The sequence below is a fragment of the Myotis davidii genome, unplaced genomic scaffold, assembly GCF_000327345.1.
Source record: "Myotis davidii unplaced genomic scaffold, ASM32734v1 scaffold653, whole genome shotgun sequence".
In the NCBI taxonomy this organism is placed as follows: domain Eukaryota; kingdom Metazoa; phylum Chordata; class Mammalia; order Chiroptera; family Vespertilionidae; genus Myotis; species Myotis davidii.
Genome location: NW_006285129.1, coordinates 802,512 through 825,400, shown reverse-complemented (window position 1 = coordinate 825,400; position 22,889 = coordinate 802,512). Strand labels below are relative to the sequence as shown.

General features: G+C 40.2%; 1 protein-coding gene across 4 annotated transcripts in view; it reads right to left on the bottom strand.

Annotated features, from left to right (window-relative positions):
- Window positions 1-731: 731 nt before the first annotated feature.
- The window catches only part of GABPB2 (GA binding protein transcription factor, beta subunit 2), a 23,871-nt gene continuing 1,713 nt past the window's right edge, over window positions 732-22,889 (bottom strand). Inside the window, exons 1-9 of one of the 4 annotated variants that reach the window (XM_006755679.2) lie at window positions 22,630-22,786; window positions 21,057-21,196; window positions 17,548-17,715; window positions 16,810-17,004; window positions 13,800-13,938; window positions 7,889-8,005; window positions 5,843-6,028; window positions 3,823-3,956; window positions 732-3,693 (exon numbers count right to left, since the gene is read on the bottom strand). In XM_006755679.2, coding sequence (XP_006755742.1) covers window positions 3,394-3,693; window positions 3,823-3,956; window positions 5,843-6,028; window positions 7,889-8,005; window positions 13,800-13,938; window positions 16,810-17,004; window positions 17,548-17,715; window positions 21,057-21,164 — 1,347 coding nt within the window. In that variant the 5' untranslated portion in view covers window positions 21,165-21,196; window positions 22,630-22,786 and the 3' untranslated portion in view covers window positions 732-3,393. Of the gene's footprint in view, window positions 3,694-3,822; window positions 3,957-5,842; window positions 6,029-7,888; window positions 8,006-13,799; window positions 13,939-16,809; window positions 17,005-17,547; window positions 17,716-21,056; window positions 21,197-22,629; window positions 22,787-22,889 lie in introns of those variants that run through there. The other 3 variants (XM_006755678.2, XM_015558750.1, XM_015558751.1) reach the window with 3 other exon arrangements.

The window sequence follows — 22,889 nt, the reverse complement described above, 5'->3', positions numbered from 1 at the left end:
TTTCTCTCTCCTTCTTCTCTCTAAGCATATTTTAGGGTGAGGATTGGAAAAAAAGCCCTGCCAGGAAGTTGGTTGAGTGTTGTCCTGTGCACCAAAAAGTTGCCGGTTTGGTTCTGGGTCAGGGCACATACCTGGGTTGTGAGTTTGATTCCTGATTGGGGAAGCATATAGAAGGCAGGCAATCATTCTCTCTCTCTCCCTTCCTCTCTCTCTATAAAAATCAATTAAATATATATATGTGTATACACACACACACACACCCCTGATCACACGATACCTAATTTCAACTGGAAAAGCCCTCTGGTGAGTTCTTTCTTTTTTATCAGTATAAAGAAAGAAATCTTGTATGCCATATATTTCTAACATTATTGAGCGGACACACGGATTTTAATAACACAAGGGTAAGGCTGAAGAAAGGGGAAAGGCAAAGCCAAAAATAACTGAACACAGATCTGACAGAGAAAGACCGTCCTTTAAGGCACTGAATTAAAAACATAGAAAACCTAAGGCCAAGTTTTCCAATATTGCAGTTAAAAGACCTCAACTCTGGCATTACAATGAAGAGATCCCACAGAGGTAGTGATAGGAAGAGAATGTACACACAGTAATTTTCCTGAAGTCAGGAACAAGCACAGCAACGATTTATTTTTTTCTCTACTTGAGGGGTAGGCTTAAGATCAAAATGCAAAGGTCCTATATTAATACTGATATTATTAAAGCAGCTTTATTTTAAAGCAGGCAATCATCCTAGGCTCCAGGTTCCTTCTATTCAAGTACCAACTCTGAACCACTTGATTTTTATTTGATTCTCTGTAATCCAACCTTGCCAAAGGCCAGTTGAAATCCTCTAACCCAGAAAATCTAGCAACATTTTCCCAATTTCTGTGGCTGATCCCAAAAGAAAAATGCAATATCATAAAATAGTATTGCCATTAATGCATTTAGTGTTTAACTTCTAACTACTTCAAGGGATCCTGACTTACCATTCTCTCTACAGCAATACAACTGGAGATCAAATCTTATTTCCCTTCTCTGGGATGTTAAAAGCTTTATTCCAAGTAAATAAAAACAAATACCTCTTTGCTACCCACCCCTTTCCCAGTATTTCCCTTCTCTCTCTCCCTATCCCAACCCAATCTCAAAGACCCCATCATAAAAAATGACTTGGGCTGTATTCAGTATTGTTTGTGTGTAGGAATGACAGCCTCCTATAGGAAGATAAGAACAAATAAACAGCTCCCCAAAGCAGTAGGGGCTCTGTATGCTCAAAAGGGAGTGTTGGATGGAAGCTCCCCACTGCCAATCAGAAGCTGCATAGAGAATGAGGTGGCTGGACCTGGATATCTTCTGCAGTGTTTACCTCCACCCCATAACAGGGCAGAAAAAAAGAAATTAAAGTCAACATATACATTAAGAACATAAACAAAACACATCTAAAATGACACTTGATGCATCTATAGTTAAGCTAAGGCTCTGAAATGGCACACAATAGCAGCTTATTGTTAGCACCTGGTTCACAAAAGGACAGAAAAAACACACACATCACAAACAGAAACGGACAATTTGACAGCAGATACCATAATTTTATCCTCACCTTTACCTAGCCTCCTCCACTGCACTTTTCCATCATGCTAACAGCCCAGAGTAACCTCTGGCCAGCTGGGAAATGCTTGGTACTCAAGTCCCTCGGGAAAACCAAGTTAAGGTGGCAAGTCATCAAGATTAATTTCAAAACTGACATTTTTGCCTAGAAGCCTCTAATAGCCAATTCTGTTTGTATATTTGGTTTGGGGAGTTATGTTTTCAGTTTATTTTGAGCCCCAAATGATTTTTCACCTCTGAAAAATTGTGGCAAATTACTTCACTAATCAAGGTAAAGAGAACCATATTAACTGTCAAGTTTTATTCCAAATTAAAAATGTATGTTTTCCCTATGATCACTAATAAAACCATATTCTAAACAGTCACTCAAATGTTTACTTGGCACATCTCCCTCTGGTTTCTTCTTGTCATTTACAACAAAGCAAGCAAGCAAGCAAGAATGATGGGGGCCCAATTCCTCTGTAATGTAACCTCTCCACCACCTTTCTCTCTCCATCTATATTTACTTTGTTTTGAAAAATCTCCAAGCTGGCACACAAAGAATCCAAGCAATGAAACACTTTCCAAAAGTGTCTCGGCAAAGGGAGCAGGCACAGTGGGCGAGAAGGGAGTAAGGCCGATGAAGTATCTCGCCAGAATCTTTGGTTCCCGACTCTAGGCACTGACAGTTCTCACTCCCTTTGACGGCACACAATGAGCAGCTGTAAGGCACAAAGCTCTCCATAAGGTCCTACCTTAAGGAAACAGGGCAATCTACTCATCCCAAATCAAATGGCAACAAAACAACACAACATCTTCAACATTCGTTTCTCTCCCCCTTCCTTTATTGCATAGAGGAGGATACCATGTAAGTGCTACAGAAAGGCACATTTAGAAAACTCAACAAAATTTTATAAAATTAAAGAATTGCTATTAAAGCTTGATATTACATAAATAAAAGTTTGGAAGCAAGTTGTTCTAACAACAGACTATCATCCTGATTGCAATTTTGTAAAATCCAGCCAGAGCAAAGTTTGTATCTCAACACCAGGTTGTTTCATAACCCCAAGGAGCCTCTTTCTGGCCACTTTCCAGCATTGTGAAAGCACAGCCTTGGAGGATTTTGGATTTATATACACTTTTTCACATAAACGACTTTTCTTTCCAGTTTTAAAAAATTGTATTTCCGTTTCTTAAACTGGCAGCTGAGCTATAGACACACAATGGATGCAAATTTAGTCAGGCAATCACAAATTATTTTCAGTGAAATTAACTGAATAGTGGGGATCGCTTGCTCCTTTGGAAGTGGAATATATTCCTTTCTCTTCCCCAAAGCTTGCTCCTAACCTCCCTCCCAATTAGTTTTCTTCTGTAACAGACATAGTACATCATATATCTAAGGCAAATTTTCAGGTCACTTGATGGTGCAACTATTAAAGGATCTAGGTGGGTCCATATTAGGAATGTTATCTTAGAAAAATTTTTTGACAGAAAGTAAAATCTTTTGATAAAAAGTCAGTTATTGCAACAACCAACCAACCTACAACATGCAGCATTCTTTTACCTCTACGCTTAAAGCAATGATGTAAGCTGGGAAATTTGGTCCTTATTTTTTTGGCCTCTCAAAAGAAGTGTTCCCTAAATTGGGCTTTGATTTTTCTAGTTGCATAGAGAGTCTTCCTGAGCCCAAGCATTATACCCTGCTATAGTTTTCTTCTTAAGGAAATTCTTAATTTTTAAACAAGGTTTGTCCTGTTTTCTTTTAAAAAGAGAAAAAAAAAATGGATGTAGTACAAATTGTGGCCTTGTATGTTAAGATGAAACAGTTTCTATGGAAACTCCATGATGAGGCTCTGTGGTCCCTCCCGCCCCAGTCACTTCCATCTCTCTCTCTTCCATCTCCCCCTCTGTGACCACTACAGCATCTACCTCAGCCACCTCTTCAACCATGGTGAAATCAACTCCATTGGGCTGTTGTCGGGCCATGGCCTCCAGCTTGAGGCGGTACTGTTCTGCCTCCTGCTCTTTCTTGAGGAGCTGGTGTCGGTATTCCTGGGCTCTTCGATTGGCCTCCTGGAGCTGCTGCTGTAGTAGCTCTCTTTCCGTCCCTTCCTGTGAAAGGAAACCACATCAGCACCAGCTCAGAATTCCTGATCACAGTGTCCAGAGTGCACACAGAAGGTAAAAGTTCTGGCTTTTGATTCTTTGCCTTCTCTTCTCTCCACACTGCTAAAACATTACCTTGTTCTCCTCCACACTGTCTGTCATCTCTTCTACCTTTGGTTTCTTAGTCAATGGCAACTTCTCCACTTCTTCTTCCTCTTCTTCTTCAATTATAGTCTCCTCTGCAACCTGACCAGCAGGTACAGTTAGAACTACAAGCCAAAGGACACCAATTGAAGGTGATGAATACATTGTAAAACAAAGAGGTTTTGCTTGTTTCAAATTAGAAAATAAACTGAAATATATTCTCTGATATCTTATTTTTCATACACCTTTGGCTTTTAGAATCAGCAGGTAAATCATGGCCCTGCAGAGAGAAACAGAAAGGATTAGAGAGGCACTAAGAAGGTCTCTGGAAGGAAATGTAAAGATGGACAGGTTTGGAAGCCATGCAGTTAAGACCCAGGTCTGAGACTCTTATATAAAGATGTCAGGAACTATGACCAATTAGCTTATGATTCTGTAGGAATAACTTGTCTAAAGAAGGCCTGATGTCTTCACAGAATTTTTTTGTGTGTGTGGTTAATCCTCATCTGAGGATATTTTTTCCCATTGATTTTTTAAAATATATATTTTTATTGATTTCAGAGAGGAAAGGAGAGGGAGAGAGAGATGGAAACATCAATGATGAGAGAGTATCATTGATCAGCTGCCTCCGGCCCGCCCCCTATGGGGATCGAGCCCACAACCTGGGCATGTGTCCTTGACCGGAATCGAACCCGGGACCCTTCAGTCCACAGGCTGACGCTCTATCCACTGAGCCAAACCAGCTAGGGCTTTTCCATTGATTCTTAGTGAGAATGGAAGGGAGGGGGAGAGACAGAAAGAGAGAGAAACATTAATATGAGAGAGACACATTGATTGGTTGCCTCCTGCACATGCCCCGACTGGGGCTGGAGATTAAGCCTGCAAATGAGGTACATGCCCTTGACCAGAATCAAACCTGGGACCCTTCAGTCCACGGGCAGATGCTCCAATCCCTGAGCAACACTGACCAGGGCATCCCCATGACTATTTTCTAACTACCAATCTGTGTTTCTTAGTCCCTTCACCTCTTTCACCCAGTCCCTCAATCCTGCTCCCCTCTGGCTGGCGAGCACATGTGCCCTTTCTACTGAAGACTAAAGACTGCAATTCCCTGGCCAGAGCTGAAACACTGAAAAGCAGACTGGCACAGGAGCAGAGAGGCAGACTGGTGCAGAGTGGAGCAGATCAGAGATGCCTAGCTGAAGAGGGGGCTGGTTCTGGGGACTGCCTCACACTGAGCTGCTCCAGAGCCGTGCTGTATCACCACTGAGCTAGCCCACAGTTGTGCTGTTTTCACAGCCGTGCAGTATCACCACTGAGTTGTTTGCACTGAATAAACTTTCCTTCTTTACTGCATCCCAAATTGGGGATTCCTGTTGGCGATGAATTGGCTCCAACAACCGTCATTTGACAGCGTAATATTATAATGGTATCTCCGTGCAGTATTTATTTGCATTTCTTATACAAATGAAATAGGCTGAACATATTTCCAAAATTTTAAGAACCATCATTATTTTCTTTCTGTAACCTACTAGTTCGTATTATTTGCTCTTTCTACCAGATTATGGTTTTTACTTACAAATTTTATTATATATTAGAGAAATTCGCTTTGCCAGCCTGGTTCCTGTTTCTTTTTTGGAGCTTCTTTGCCCCATCTAGCATCTGGCATTCTCCCATTCCTACTACTTGCCTTAATACCTCATTTTTAGAGGAGAATTGAGTGTCTAAAATACCTTTCTTTTTTTAATCCTCACTTGAGGATATTTTTTCCATTGATTTCTAGAGAGTGGAAGAGAGATGGAAAGAGAGAGAAATATCAATGTGAGAAAAACACATTGATTGGTTGCCTCCTGCATGAGCCCGGACCAGGGTCCAGGCAAGGAAGGAGCCTGCAACCAAGGTATGTGCCCTTGACTGGAATCAAACCACAGACTGACACTCTATCCACTGAGCCAAACTGACTGGGGCTAAAATATCTTTTCATAAACAACTGTCGAATGGGATAACTCACCTTGCTGTCCATCTTGCACAGTTACAATAAATGGCTGGCCAATGCCTCCAGTAGGAATTGCAGTTTGGATATTACCCAGAGGCACTCCGTCGGTCACTATGGTGATCACCCTCTGGCCTCCACTCCCCACCACTTGCTGGATTGATGAGTCAACAGAATTTCCTTCTATGATTTCCTCTGAATTAGCTAAAGACGACAAAAGTAAACTTAAGATTTTAGCTCTTTAGAAAACCTAAGTATAGCAATTTCAGCCTCCTTGAAATTGGTAATATTGAATATAGGAAAACTAAAAAAAACACACATTAGATTTAGCAGTACACAAAAGCAAGCTCTGACAATGCTAAGTCAAAGAAGAAAAGAAATACAGAATGCATTAAATATATTCTCTAAAATGTCTTCATTGAGATGTTAATAGCGTTCACTAAAGATGAACTAATATACTAATGTACTAATATATTCTCAAAATTCTGGTTTAAATATGCTTAGACTTTTTTGTTTGTTTTGTGGGAAGTATCAGAGACCCCAACAAGCTAATGAGCACTAGGATTCTCCAATATGGGATAAGATATGCTAAGTTTCCCTAACATGTTTGATCTTAAAACTTTTTTTTCCCAGGAAGCATCTTGAAAGTCTAACATTATAAAGCTTAGAAAAGTAACTATAAATTATAAATTAGAGTAAATTAGAGTAAATCTATTTCTAGAAGGAAATAGAGACATTTAGTAGTGAATTCACAATATGTTAAGTAGTCAGAGCGTTTAAGAAGTCTGACAGACAAAAATGATAGGTGGCTTCTTCTATCTGACAGATCAATAATATTAATAGCAACTAACACTGACTACTCACTATGTACCAGAACCTTTCTAGGAAGTTCACATGTATTACGTTGAGTCAAGATTTTCAGTTGCTTAGTCAACGTCCTCAATAACTATTAGGGGAAACAGCTCCTGCCATGATGGCATTCTTCTATCTAAAGAATCACAAGCAGAACTTTGCAATAAGTGGGGTATGAACGCTCCATAGAAGACATATTCATGCGATTCAATGGAAATAGAGCATTCATACCCCTTAGAAACAAGAAGTTAAATGCTAATAGATGAAAGACCTTGATAGATAATCTAATCTAACCAGCATGCTAGAAACAAGGAAACTGAGACCTGAAAAGGGGATTTATTCAAGATCAAAGAAAACAAGCACAAATTTCATATATTGTTCTCCTTCTGCCATGGTGCTCACCCATACACATCTGAGGAGAGATCTTTTTGATTGCTGCCAGTTGGAAAAACAGGATTGGAAGAATGTTCTCACTACCCAAATGTCAATGGCAGAAAGAAATCAGAACAAACTGCTTTCATTTTGGATGGAGCACTCTGTGTAGAGGGTTCCAGAAAGACTCCCAAATGACTATTTAGCCATACCTATAACTGTCTGCCTCTACCTACATGCAGCTCTCAGCCTTTTCCCAACAGACCACTATCTCTAACTAACTGACTTGAAACCTTTTTGTTTTAAATATCAGAAGGGCACTAAGTAGCATGCATTTGCCCAATTCCGTTGGAAATGCCAAAATAGCATCTCCAGGGGAAGAAAACCCAAGCCAACCTGCAATCAGAGATGTGACAGTGAGAGAGGTAGCATCCCATGCACATTGATGCTTTAATACAATACAAGATACCTAGGCTGCTATTTTGAATCATTCTATGATAGCATCAGTCACAATATAACATAGAGTACTTCCAGAAAGTCTGCTTATATAAGACTAAGATATTTCAATCTGAAACAACTGGAGTCAGAGAAAACAAACTTCAAACTGCAAAAAAATAAATAAATAAAATCATCAAAGGAATAACTTAGTCATTCTCTGATAATATCCAGCTGTCTGATTATAGCACTTAGTGATTTTTCTTTCTGATGATCCATGACTACATCCTTTCTCCTAGTTGTCTCTAACCATAAGTCTTTAATATTTCATGCAAAAGAAATCTGCTGGAGATTTAAGAACAAAAGAAAAAATGGTGATTCAACCAGCAGCTATCCCTTACCTACCTGTGGCTCTGTGTGAGTTGGAGAAGGGAGCTGATGCCTCAGCAAGAGCTGCAAGGGTGGCCAGCACTGAGGTGGTAGAATTTGAGAAGTGTACTGTTGAGGAGGCATGGGGGTCACCTATTTCAGTAAAAAAGGCAAATGAGGTCCAGCAAAGAGAATAAAATTGAGATGAACTAAAATGATTGAGATGCCTTATTAAATCAAAACCTCAGCTTTCTGCTTGGTCTGTGTGGTTCAGTGGTTCAGTGTTGATCCGTGAACCAGGAGATCATGGTTTGATTCTGGGTCAGGGCACATGCCTGGGTTGTGGGCTTGATTCCCAGTAGGGGCTGTGCAGGAGGCAGCCAATTGATGATATTTTTCTCTCACTGATGTTTCTATCTTTCTATCCCTCTCCCTTCCTCTCTCTCTAAAAATCAATAAAAACATAATTAAAAAAAGAAGAAGCATTAAAGCCCTATCCAGTTTGGCTCAGTGGATAGAGCATTGAAATACAGACTGAAGGGCTCCAGGTTCGATTCCAGTCAAAGGCACATACCTCAGCTGTAGGCTGAATCCCTGGCCCTGGTCGGGACTTGTGTGGGAGGCAGCCAATCAATGTGTCTCTCTCACATGTATATTTCTCTGTGCTTCTCCCCCTCCCTTCCACTCTCTCTAAAAATCATTGGAAAAATATCCTTGGGTGAGGAGTAACAAAAACAAACAAAACAGAAGCATTAAAAAAAAAACAACACCAGTTATTTGTAAAATATTTAAAAATACTTGAAACTCCTATATAACACTCTTTATAATAAATCTTCCCACAGAGTAAAGAATCTTCTTCCGATATGATTACTCTAGGTAATCTAACATATTTATAAATTTTAGAAGAATTTCCTTTAAAAGGTAGATTACTTATATACTTCTCATAGCTGCAAACTATCTTAAAGCTTTTGGATGAAGACTGTGGGAGTGGAGCTAAAGGTAGAGATAGTGATGATATCTCTAAAATACTCAGGGAACCAAATGGTCTGAGCAGAACACAGTGCTTGACCTCCAGAAAGGAGCCTGTCTATTTAATTACTTCTTGCAGAGCAAGATCCAGCCTTTTCCCTATTTTTTCTGTTTAGTTCATGCTTTTCTCATCACTCAGCCTATCATAACAAATGCTAGCATAAGAACAAATGGTCTGGCTGGTGAGGTGGGGTGACTGAATGTCAACTGATGAACTCAGTGGGGGGCGTGCAGGAGACAGCTGATGATGATTCTCTCTCATCTTAGATGTTTCTCTCTCTCTCCCCCTCTCTGATATATATACACAAGTGATCAAAACAAAAAACTAACAAATGAGCCCTTAGCAGGTTTGGCTCAGTGTATAGAGCATCGACCTGCGGACTGAAGGGTCTGGGGTTCGATTCTGATCAAGGGCATGCCTGGGTTGCACTCCAACCCCAGTAGGGGGTGTGCAGGAGGCAGCCAATCAGTGGTTCTCTCTCATCATTGATGTTTCTCTCTCTCCCTCCCTCTTCCTCTCTGAAATCAATTAAAAATATACATATGTACATATATAAAAAAATAACTAACAAATGAAAAAAATAAGGTACAAATGATTTTTAAATATATGTACATTTATTGATGTTGGACTATATGTGATAGTAAGTCACTAGCAATCAAAAAACAAGGCCACAATTAAAACACACACACGTGTGGATGCAAATACACACACACACACACTCTGGCCACCCAACTACAGAATAGCTGTATAGAACTGTTTCATGAGAAAAGCATTATATATGATTATTCCAACCTAAGGGTACACTCTCTCCTTAAGAAAAAAAATCCTCACCCAAGGATATCTGTTTTTTATTGATCATTAGGGTAAGAGAGAGAAACATGGATGTGAGAGAGAAACATCAACAGTCTGCTTCCTGTACCAGTGATAGAACCACAACCTAGGTATGTATCCTGACCGGGAATCAAACCTGTAACCTTTTGGTGTGTGGGAAGATGCTCCAACTAACTGAGCCACCAGGCCAGGGTGGCAGTCTACCTTTAATTCAATAAAAAATGAATACTTGTGAAAAATCAGGTTTAGTGTTCTGACACACAGTTGAAAATTTTTTTTTAAATATATTTTATTGATTTTTTACAGAGAGGAAGGAGGAGAGATAGAGTCAGAAACATCGATGAGAGAGAAACATCGATCAGCCGCCTCCTGCACATCCCCCACTGGGGATGTGCCCGTAACCCAGGCACATGCCCTTGACCGGAATCGAACCTGGGACCTTTCAGTCCGCAGGCCGACACTCCATCCACTGAGCCAAACCGGTTTCGGCTCACACACAGTTGAAATTGAAAAGACCGCAGGCCGACACTCCAGGTTTGGCTCAGTGGATAGAGCGTCGACCTGCGGACTGGAAGGTCCCAGGTTCGATTCCGGTCGAGGGCATGTACCTTGGTTGCAGGCACATCCCCAGTAGGGGGTGTGCAGGAGGCAGCTGATCAACGTTTCTCTCTCATCAATGTTTCTAACTCTCTATCCCTCTCCCTTCTTCTCTGTAAAAAAATCAATAAAATATATTAAAAAAAAAAAAAAGAAAAGAAATAATGCAAATGACCCCTTTAGACTTATCTCAGGCAGTTCTAGGAAAATAAAGTAGTTTATTGTTTAATAATGTTGTTTCCTTTTCCTCAATATAAGACACAACATCAAATAAAGTAAAATGTGCACGGATACTGTTGTTTTTGGAAGAGAAATGGCATCATCAGTGCCAATTCTTGTTACCTATTCAAAATGTGACATATAAATAAACTCTTCAGACCAGGATTTAGGGGAGTGTGCTATGGTAGGCTAGACAATCTTAGTAAGTTAATGAAAACTAGATCCAGAAAAACAAAGTAATTTGCCCAAGGTCATGCAGCTAGTAAATACCAGAGCCCTGATTAAAATCTAATTCATTAGCCGAAGCCGGTTTGGCTCAGTGGATAGAACGTCGGCCTGCGGACTGAAAGGTCCCAGGTTCAATTCCGGTCAAGGGCATGTACCTGGGTTGTGGGCGCATCCCCAGTGGGAGGTGTGCAGGAGGCAGCTGATCGATGTTTCTCTCTCATCGGTGTTTCTGACTCTCTATCCCTCTCCCTTCCTCTCTGTAAAAAATCAATAATTTAAAAAAAAATAAAGCTATTTATATTTGACTTTGGAGTACATCTTATGATTCTACAGAAACAGGAAATTCCTTTTCATAACTCTGTTTTGCCATGATTAATGTTTAAATTAGTCTGCCCTCCTAATCACTGAACTCATGATGACTCATAACTTTAAAATTGAAAGCAAACTTTGTAATCTGGATTTTTTAAAAATATATTTTTATGGAGTTCAGAGAGGAAGGAAGAGGGAGAGAGAGATAGAAACATCAATGATGAGAGAGAATCATTGATCGGCTGCCTCCAGCACACCCCCACTGGGGATCTAGCCTGCAACCTGGGCATGTGCCCTGACCAGGAATTGAACAGTGATCTCCAGTTGGGCTGTCATCTGAATTTTGGTATCAGAAACATTTATCAGTATAATATTCCTAGGACTCTATCAGTTAATTCTTAAAAATATTACTGGATGGCCGAAACCGGTTTGGCTCAGTGGATAGAGCATCGGCTTGTGGACTGAAAGGTCCCAGGTTCGATTCCGGTCAAGGGCATGTGCCTGGGTTGCGGGCACATCCCCAGTGGGAGATGTGCGGGAGGCAGCTGATCGATGTTTCTCTCTCATCGATGTTTCTAACTCTCTCTATCTCTCTCCCTTCCTCTCTGTAAAAAATCAATAAAATATATTAAAAAAAATATTACTGGATGAAAAAGAACATATTACGTGTTGATGGGAAATAAGAAGTCCACCTACCGTTCAGGTAAAGAAGATCCTTAAACCCAGTGGAATAACACAACCTGAATTATGTCTAATAACTTTTATCTGTACTGATTAAGCATCAAGTAGGCCAGTCCCCTAAAAGGGAAAGCTAGCTAGAACTGCTTCATGGCTAAGATGACATCAGAGAGATCAGCTTTATTATGCGATAGTTTAGCAATTTCGATTTGCAATTGTCACCGTATGGAAGAGAGAAAGAGGAGCAGTTTGTCAAAAGCAACAGTATAAACCTGATATAAGTCAAGTCTAAGTATCTCTATCCGAGTGTCTTCAATTTTGCTTATCATTCCAAATCAAGGTCTGGAGAATTTCAGTAGTTAAAGATCAACTCTAGCTCTTTTCACTTGTTTGTGAACATGTAACATTGTTAGCTTCTAAAGACTTTTGGATTATAAAGCACTTGTTCTAATCAGTGTGGCCTTAATCACTACAAATCCAAAAGGCTATGAATGTTCTGATTAATGTATATGTATATTTAAGCTAAATATTTTTAATCATTTAGTAGCTGAATGCAAGGTGATATTAAATAAGTTGATGAGCTATAAAATGAAGGTCACTACTGCCCCCTTGTGGGCAGGACACAGTCAATCTTTACTGAGAAGTTAATTTCCACTAGCTCCTGATATTACTGAAGCCCTGCTATAAAATGGATACTGGCAGGCCAGCATGGCTCAATGGTTGAGCCACGACCTATGAACTAGGTCATGGTTTGATTCTCCATCAAGCCATGTGCCCTGGTTTCAGGCTCGATCCCCAGTGTAGAGCATGCAGAAGGCAATCAATGATTCTCTCTCATCATTGATGTTTCTCTCTCCCTCTCCCTTCCTCTCTTAAATCAATAATTAAAAAAAAAAATTAAAAAATTAAATAGCTCTAGCCAGTTTTGCTCAGTGGATAGTGTCGACCTGTGGACTGAAGGATCCCAGGTTCAATTCCAGTCAAGGGCACATGACCCGGTTGCGGGCTCAATCCCCAGTGGGGAGTGTGCAGGAGGCAGCCAATCAATAACTCTCTCTCATCACTGATGTTTCCCTCTCTCCCTCTTCCTTCTTCTCTGAAATAAAAATATATTTTAAAATTAAAGTAAAATAAATAGATCCTGAAATACAAAATATCAGTCTCACAACCTCATAAAGTGGATATTATTATATCTCAATGTTATAAGAAGATTTATATAAGTAGTTTTCTTACAGTGAAGCATCTAGTTAATAAATCAATATCTGAATGCAGATCTGAATGCACAATTCTATATTTATTGTATATATGCTCTACTTTACCACCCAGCCTCTCAGTAGTAACATTTCATTCAACATCTTCCTTTGATATTAAACTTAAGTAGGAATACAGTTGCTTATTTTTAAATGAAAATCAGAAACGGAAAAAAGACAAGAGTCAGCTGGAAAACTTATTTAAATGAGGACACAAGTGCCTTTGTTGTCAAACAAATATCTGTGAAGAGATACTGAAAACAAGGCCAGTTTTCTTCCTTTTTAGATAGATGTTTTTGTTAAAAATACATATTTCAAAAGGTCAACACCAAATGTTTTGTTATTTTGTTGTTATATATGTTCTCAAGAACAAATCAAGACTCTTAAACTTATTCAAATAATCACATGTACCTTTTTTATAACAGCATTCCAACAACCACTTATGTTTCTTCTGCTTTATTTATTCATATTTTGGGTTATGAATATAATAACTATCTTCCTTAGTAGTACTATAATGAAGTACCCCTATTATTTTCATTTTTGGGGTTAGGTATAACCCTTCAACAGATTAATGTGTAGAATATTTTACTTTTAACACAATAAGCACTCAGGTATAACCCCAATGTCTGACCTTCCCTCCCCCATAAAGAATACATACATTAGCTTTAAAACTGATTATAAATCCTTTATTTTGGGAAGATTTTAATAAAGGTGTGGGTATCAGAGAGGCTATTCATCTCATAGGAAAACCTGGGGTTCTGTTCATTTTAAGTCTAAAATAAATGCCATGTTATCAGAATATTACCTGAGGTTGTTTTGGTGTTGGCTGAAGAAACAAGGCTAGCGAGGTTGACAACTTCTCCTGCCGTGAAGATAAACGGGGCAGCCACAGTCACAGGGTTGGCTCTTTCGGGATTAGCATTCACCTGATTCTGCATTGCTTCCTATGAAACAAGGTGGGTATTTTAAAGTCAGAACACTTATTAACTTTAGTTACACAGTTGCTGAAGGGCCAATCCTCACCCCCAATGCTCTATCAAGCAGAACTAGTTCTAGCACACAATGTCCCAGGGAGCTCAGAGTTCTCATTAAGACCACTGTTTATTTTTTGTTTTCTGACAAGGAAAACAGAAATGTTAGGTTGCTTTCTCAAGCTTATATCTACTTTAGAAAACACGGTGTATTATGTGCAAAACCTTCTACACAATTCACTTAACCTCTCTGGATCTTGTATTTTTATTTGAAAATAAGGGGGGGTGGCCTAAAAAGTAATTTCCAGCACTAATATTCTGTGATCAATTATCTACAAGTCAATGTGCTAGCAGGAGATCCCTACAGAGAATCTATGGAGAAGAATATTCTCCAGAGTTTTGTCCAACAACTTGTTCCATTCTGCCCTGGAGAATTCCTCAGAGAATATATAACAAGCAAATAAATGCGTGCCAGATTTTAAAGTCTAGTTTCATATGCTGCACTTTTGTTTCCAGGAATGTCTGCACAATTTCAGTGAAAAGAAACTTATCTTTATTTTATTCTTTTTTTACTTTCAGAAGCAGTTTTGTGTGTTTTTTTTTTACAAACAAACATGTTCACTACTTAAAAAGTCCCCAATTATGAAAGGTCTCTAAACAAGGAATTGAAAGTTGAAGAGCATAAGCAGTTTACAGGGAAACCATCTGTAAGAAACAACAAACAAACAAGCCACTGAAAATGCAGCAGAAATGTCTGTCTATGTTTTCATATATAATTATCCCCTTGACTAAGAGCTTCAGCTTAAAGCAGATTATCAATTCTCTGGTCACTGTTAAATTCCTTCTTGAATATGCCCCTTCTTCCATCCTCTACTATCATTCCCGAACTCAAGCCCTCTTGGCTCTTGCCTGGCCAAACGAAAGTCACTATATGGTTCTTTAGCATTAAATCTTCTCGCCAATCTCGCCACACTCCAAATAATTATCTTTTTTTTTAAGATGGCTGGTGTAGCCAGCACCGGTTTGGCTCAGTGGATAGAGCGTCAGCCTGTGGACTGAAAGGTCCCAGGTTCGATTCCGGTCAGGGGCATGTACCTGGGTTGCGGGCACATCCCCAGTAGGAGATGTGCAGGAGGCAGCTGATCGATGTTTCTCTCTCATCGATGTTCCTAACTCTCTATCCCTCTCCCTTCCTCTCTGTAAAAAATCAATAAAATATATTTAAAAAAAAAAAAAAAAAAAAAAAAAAGATGGCTGGTGTAGTTCAGTTGCTTGGAGTATGATCTTGTGCACCAGAGGTAATGGGTTCCATTCCTGGTCAGGGCACATATATAGGTTGTGGTCTGATCCCCAGTCAGAGTGCATACGGGAGGCAACTGATCGATATTTCTCTTTCTTTCTCTTTCTCTCTCTCTCTCTCCCCCACCCCCCTCACTTAAAAAAAAAATCTAATATCAATCCTATATTCTAAAAATTCTATTAGATCCCCATTACCAAAATAGTCCAAACTCCTTTGTATGCCCTATAACACCCTTTACATTGAGAACCCAGCTCCCAAATTCCACTTCCCTTGACCAGTCTGTAGTCACAGAACTACTTACTCTTTCCTGAATATTCCATGTCATTTCACACCTTTATGTCTTTAATTTGCTCTTTTTCTAGCCTAGAATATCATTTTTTCACTTCTCTGCCCACTTGTCACTCAAAACTCAGTTCAGATTCTACATCCACTTTAATTCTTGCTTTAAGCATCATTAACACTCCCTATTCTGTGCTCCTGTAATAGCTGGTAGAACCCTAGCCGGTTTGGCTCAGTGGATAGAGCGTGGGCCGGCCTGCCGACTGAAGGGTCCCAGTTCAATTCCGGTCAAGGGCACAAGCCTGGGTTGTGGGCTCGGTCCAACGTGCAGGAGGCAGCCAATCAATGGTTCCCTCTCATCATTGATGTTTCTCTCTCTCTCTCTCTTCCTCTCTGAAATCAATAAAAATATATTTTAAAAAGTAGTTGGTAGATATCTGTTTATCACCAGAGTACTGTAATGCTTTATTTCTTGTCTGACCTTCATCATGCTAAACACTCCAAGGGCAGAGCCATGTCCTCTTAATCTTTATATTCCTAATCCTGTTATTTCCTGATATACAAGTGCTGGTTTAAGAAATTAATGGGTAGAACCATCACAGGTAACTTTTTTTTTTACCCTCATCCAAGGACATGCTTAGAGAGAGGAAAGGAGAGAGGGAGAGGGAGAGGGAGAGAGAGAAAATCATCAATGTAAGGGAGGAACATCAATCAGTTGCCTTCCGTACATGACCTGACTGGGGATTGAACCCGCAACCCAGGCATGTGTCCTTGACTGGGAATCAAACTGGCAACTTTTTGGTGCGTGGGCAACACTCAACCAACTGAGCAACTCTGACTGGGCAGCTAACTTTTCATTCTGAGATGGCTTCCTTTAATTCTGAGATGACTTGATGGGCTTCAGAGCTATGTACTGTCTCACATCCGTTGATATACATTTAGAAAACATAAAGAGGCTTTTAATATAGTCCCAAGTCAAGTTTAATGAGAAAGAAAAATTTTCATGGAGAAAAACAATCATTCTAAAGCCAAGTAAATCTAGTTTTTGTATTGGCCGCCAACACTGTTATTCAATCTCCATAAATAATTCAATGCTTTATAGAATATATGTATTTAAATATACTAATGACACTGAATCACAAGACTAAAACATATTAGAAGTACTTCTTTGATAAAATAGGGAAAATTCTGTTTTGATTCAGCTCCCATAATAAATCCTTAACTTCATTCAAGTACACTCTGGGGATTAAAAACAAAATACAGACCTGGAGGATGACCAGGATCTCAGCATTGTTCTTCTCCAGGGCTATGTCAAAGGCAGATTTATCGAACTTGCTGAAAGCATGGACATCAGCTCCATATTTGATAAGCAGCTCCACAACATCTCGATGGTGGTATTCTGTGGCCCAATGCAAAGCTGTCATCTTCAGCATATCCTTGGCATTCACATCTGCACCATTCTGTCATAGAAAAGTAATGTTTTCATATAGACACTGGTTACAACAGCACAGGTGCAAGATCCCATCACCAATACAGAGACTTTCCATAGGTTACACATATTCAAATTTAGGTCACCTTTAAGAAATATCAAAAGGAAAAAACATTTCTCAAATTATCCTGATGCTGACAGACATACTGCCTTCCATGAGTGGGTCTTCTAAGGACATCACTGGGAAATTATAATAGAAAGGAAAGGAGAAGGAAAAGAACAGATTTTTGTTGCATTTGTTAACAGAGCCGAGTGTCTGAAAAAGAAACAGGCATAAGTGCAGAGAACACCTGCAGAAAGGGAATGAAGAAAAACCAACAAAGTCTGTTTAGCTTTCAAAAGATTAGAATACAAAACTCTCACAGTCATGATTACTCTTGAGAGACAATTCAATGCTATAAACTGTCCTCAACTTGATCTTTCCCAACCTAGTTCCCTGCCACAGTTTAAGAAAGGAAGGTGGGTGTCCGGGTGTCCTTTTTACCATACAGACCCGCCACTATTCTTGCTTTACCCTAACGAGCAGTTCCACGATGTGTGCATGTCCATCAGCTGCAGCCATGTGCAAGGGGGTCCTGTCCACTTTGGTTCGGGCATCCCTGCTAACGCCTGCTCGAAGGAGCACTTCTGCTGTGGAATAATGGCCATACTGGGCTGCGAGGTGGAGGGGTGACGTTCCAAGCTGCAGGAAAATAATACTCATTGAATACCAGCTGTGTGCAGACTCCTAAATCATTACTGGAGAGACACAAATGAACAAGAGGTGAGTTTTATGGTTCCTGCCCATGGAAAGAGAGTATCCGGTGGGGTAGACAGGGCTGAATAAATGAATTAAAAAGTTAATATACTAGTAATGCCCTAACCGGTTTGGCTCAGTGGATGGAGCGTCGGCTTGCGGACTGAAGGGTCCCAGGTTCGATTCCGGTCAAGGGCATTTACCTTGGTTGCGGGTACATCCCTATTGAGGGGTGTGCAGGAGGCAGCTGATCGATGTTTCTCTCTCATCGATGTTTCTAACTCTCTATCCCTCTCCCTTCCTCTCTGTAAAAAATCAATAAAATATATTAAAAAAAAAAAGTTAATATACTAGTAGGGGAACAAACATACCATCAATTAAATAAGCGCTAAATAGAATGGATTTAAGTCAGATGGATTTATCATGTAAGATTCCCTAAAGGACATGATTTTAAACAGGGCTTAGAAGATAAAATAAATGGACAGACAAGAGGATTCTGAGTCCGGGGTAAAGGTTCAAAACAATTTCTAGGCAAAGGGCAGAGACTAGAAAGTTGCATGTAGAACTTGGAGTGCTAATTTAATTGCTTGTAACAGAAGTTTGTTACCACAGTAAAGCAAGGCAAAAAGACTGATGAGATTAAGAGGCAATAAAAATTTAGCAGCTAAGCCCGGCCAGTGAGGCTCAGCAGTTGAGCGTCGATCTATTAACTAGGTGGTCATGGTTTGATTCCTGGTCAGGGCACATTCCTGGGTTTTGAGCTCAATTCCCAGTGTTGGGCATGCAGGAGGCAGCAAATCGATGATTCTCTCATTGATGTTTCTTTCTATTTTTTTATATGTTTTTATTGATTTCAGAGAGGAAGGGAAAGGGGGAGAGAGCTAGAAACATCAATGATGAGAGAGAATCACTGACCGGCTGCTGCCTGCACCCCCCCGACTGGGGATCGAGCCTGCAACCTGGGCATGTGCCCTTGACTGGAATCAAACCCGGGACCCTTCAGTCCGCAGGCCTATGCTCTATCCATTAAGCCAAACCAGCTAGGGCTCATCACTGATGTTTCTCTCTCTCCCTCTCCCTTCCTCTCTGAAGTCAATAAAATATATTTTTAAAAAATTTAGCAATCAAACCCAGCTGGGCATGGCTCAGTGGTTGAGCATCAACCTATGAACCAAGAAGTCACTGGTTTGATTCCCGGTCAGGGCACATGCCCGGGTTTCGGGCTCGATCCCCAGTGGGGGGCTTGCAGGAGGCAGCCGATCAATGATTCTCTCTCATCATGGATGTTTCTATCTCTCTCTTCCCCTTCCTTCCTCTCTGAAATCAATAAAATACATACTTTTAAAAGTTTTAGCAATAAACAAGTCTATATCATCTCAAAGGAAATCTTGTAAGAGTTACCAGCATCCACTTTGGCCAGAAACCTATTCCTGTCTTTGCTTTATGCTGGCTTATTTAAAGCCTACTTCACTTATACTTTGCTTTTCATATATTCAGCCTCTGCCTGATTGGATTTAATTCACATTGCTCTTTTCAGGCCTATTTATAAAAATGCTAATCTCATGGGTTTCCTTTCTTCCTTTCAGTGAAGTGCTAAGAACCTGCTGTCCTCAGTCCTGGGCAGTGTGGCTCAGTTGGTTAGAGCATCTTCCTGTGTACTGCAGGGTCGTGGGTTCAGGGCACCTGAGGAGGGCAACCAATCTCACATCGAGGACACCCTCTCTCTCTCTCATCAATAAAGAAACAATACTAGGGTGAGGATTAAGAAAAACAAAAAACCTGCTGGCCTCTCAAGTTACGAATTAACCACTCCAGAAAAGAGGACACTCACACATTGTATTGTTAAAATTAGGCAATGTTTACAAAATCTATGGATGCTAAGGAAGCCCATATGATAATCTGGACCTGGATCTTCTAAACTTTTGCTCTCCAAGCTGGCTGTCTAGGATCATAAAATTACATCTTCCTTTTTTTATTATTTTATTGATTTCAGAGAGAAAGGGAGAGGGAGAGAGAAAAGGAAACATCAATGATGAGAGAGAATCACTGATCAGCAGTCTCCTGCACCACCCCTCCCCTTCTCCCCCTCCCCGGAGGATCGAACCTGCAACCCAGGCATGTGCTCTGAAAGAAATCGAACTGTGACCTCCTGGTTCATAGGTTGACACTCAACCAGTGAACCATACCGACTGGGCTAGACTATTTCTTATTAATCAGGACATTTTAAAGAAAAGAAAATAAATAGTTTATTAGTTTAGAAATGTACTTTTGCCCTAACCAGTTTGGCTCAGTAGATAGAGCGTCAGTCTGCAGACTCAAGGGTCCCAGGTTCGATTCCGATCAAGGGCATGTACCTTGGTTGTGGGCACATCCCCAGTAGGAGGTGTGCAGGAGGCAGCTGGTCGATGTTTCTCTCTCATCCATGTTTCTAATTCTCTCTCCCTCTCTCTCTTCCTCTGTAAAAAAAATCAATAAAATATATTTTAAAAAAGAAAGAAATGTACTTTTATTATACTGATTTTGTTTAACTTCTAGCTAATTACAGAAGCCTATAACCCAAGTACACTCCAGGGAGAATTAAACTTCTGGAAAATACTCTGAAAAGCGTTATAGAAAACCACAAGTATATAATACCTTTACAATTACCATCTATACATCCATAGGAGACACTTTCAATTTGGAAAACTAAAAGAAAATGAAAACCACATATTTAGATGAGAGAAAGAAAATGAAGCTTTGTGAGGAGAATGAGGCAGAAAGTGAATTAAAAAAAAAAATCAATAAAGTCTTTTTAGCCTTTAAGAAAAAGATTGGTGTCCTGGCTAGGTAGCTCCGTTGGTTAGAGCATCGTTCTGATATGCCAAGGTTTCTAGTTCTATCCCGTCAGGGGTTGAACAAAAATGGTTAACATAAAATAAAACTTGTGCCCTAACCGGTTTGGCTCAGTGGCTGGCTAGAGCGTCAGCCGGCAGACTCAAGGGGCCCAGGTTCGATTCCGGTCAAGGGCATGTACCTTGGTTGTGGGCACATCCCCAGAGGCAGCTGATCAATGTTTCTCTCTCATTGATGTTTCTGGCTCTTTCCCTCTTCCCTCCTCTCTGTAAAAAATCAATAAAATATATTTCTTTTTTAAAAAAGAATCAACCAATGAATGTGTAAATAAGTGGAAAAACAAAGATGTTTCCCCATCCCCCTCTCAAACCAATAAATAAATTTTTTTTTAAAAAAAGGAAGAAAAGGAAAAAGATTGGTAACAGCACACATTGGGAATAATCAAGAGAACTTACCCAGTCGGTGGTGAACGGGGCACCATTTGCCATCAATGTCCTCACTTCATCATCTTGGCCTTTTCTTGCTGCTTCTAGCAATCTCTTCCCCAAGTCCACCAAAGACATCTTTATGCATAGGAACAGAAGTTTTCAGGAAGCTGTAAATCAAACATAAGGAGAGCTGTCTGTAAAATGGTTTCAGAAGACTTCTGTACTTTAATATACTTTTCAAGGTGATTTTCTGGTAGGGCGTTTCCTCATCATCTAACACAAACAATTAGATATTTGGAAAAATTTCAGCCCCCGAACAACATTTCCCTCACTTTCAATCTCCAGTATAATAATAATAATAATAATAATAATAATGATAATAAATGCAACACATCACATTATGACCTCTCTAGTTTAAGGGATCAATAAAACAGCATTTCATCCTTTTGAAATGACCATGGGTAGAAATATGTCACAGGAAAGAATGACAAATAGACAAGCCAAGGTATATGGCAGACACTTTTAAAAAAATGAACAGAGTGAACCTCCCACTTCAAAGCAAACAAACGACAGTATTTATTGCCAATTATCAATTATAATTTCAACTTTCAAACAAAAATTAGAATTTGGGGAAATATACCTCCACCATGAGTTGAAGTTTACTACAAACTTTTTGATGAAATTCATGGTGACACTAATGAGTGTGAATTTTTCAATATTGGGTAATAAAATGCATCAACACTTGGATAATCTGCATAATCTGGTGAACCAATATTTTTCAAATGACCAATGCATGTTATAAAATCATACAGGGGTAGAAAGAGAGGGAAAAAGATGGCTGAGGAGTAGGTGGAAATTACATTCACTTCCTCCCAGGGCCAAATTGGAATTACAACAAAATTATAGAGCAATCAACCTGAATAACCAATTGAAGACTAGCTGAACAGAAGTCTTATAACCAAGGATTTATAGAAGCCACATCAGGACGGGACCAAGTGACAGAAGGGCCATAGGACGAGAGAAGCCCAGTTCTCCGAGCTGATCGTTTAAAAGAGCTACCCAGAAGGGTGGCACCTACATTGGACTTTGCACGATTAAATATAAACCTTGCCCTGGCTGGTGTTGCCAAATGGTTTGAGAAACGGCCTGCACACTGGAGGGTTGCCAATTCCAGTCACGGGCATGTACCTGGGTTAAAGGGCTGATCCCCTCACCTGGCTGGGGCGCGTGTGAGGCAACCAATTGATGTGATGTTTCTCTCTCCTCTCTCTCCCTACCCCATTCTTCCCACTCTCTCTTTAAAAAAAAAATCCTCACTGCCCCCCCCCCCCAATATATTTTTATTGATTTCAGAGAGGAAGGGAGAGGGAGGGAGAGACAGAAACATCAATGATGAGAATCATGGATCGGCTGCCTCCTCCGCGCCCCCTACTGGGGATCTCGCCCGCAACCTGGGCATGTGTCCTTGACCGGAATCTAACTGGGACCCTTCAGTTTGCAAGCCAGCGCTCTATCCACTGAGCCAAACCACCCAGGGCTAAAATGCATTTTTAAAATAACAGCATTTTGGGGGACTAAGTGCCATTCTCCCAGGACCCACCAGATAAAAGATGTAATCTAAGAGCCTGTCCTGTGTGGTTCAGTTGGCTGGGCGTCGTCCAGTGTCCTGGGAGGTTGCCAGTCCAAGGGCACATGCCCGGATTGTGGGCTCCATCCCTGTAGGGGTTGTGCAGAAGGCAGCCAGCTGATTGATGTTACGCTCTCACATCAACGTCATCAATGTTTCTCTCTCACTCTCCCTTTCTCTTTCTCTAAAAATCACTGTTAAAAAAAAACACAAAGAAAAAAGATGTAAGGGAA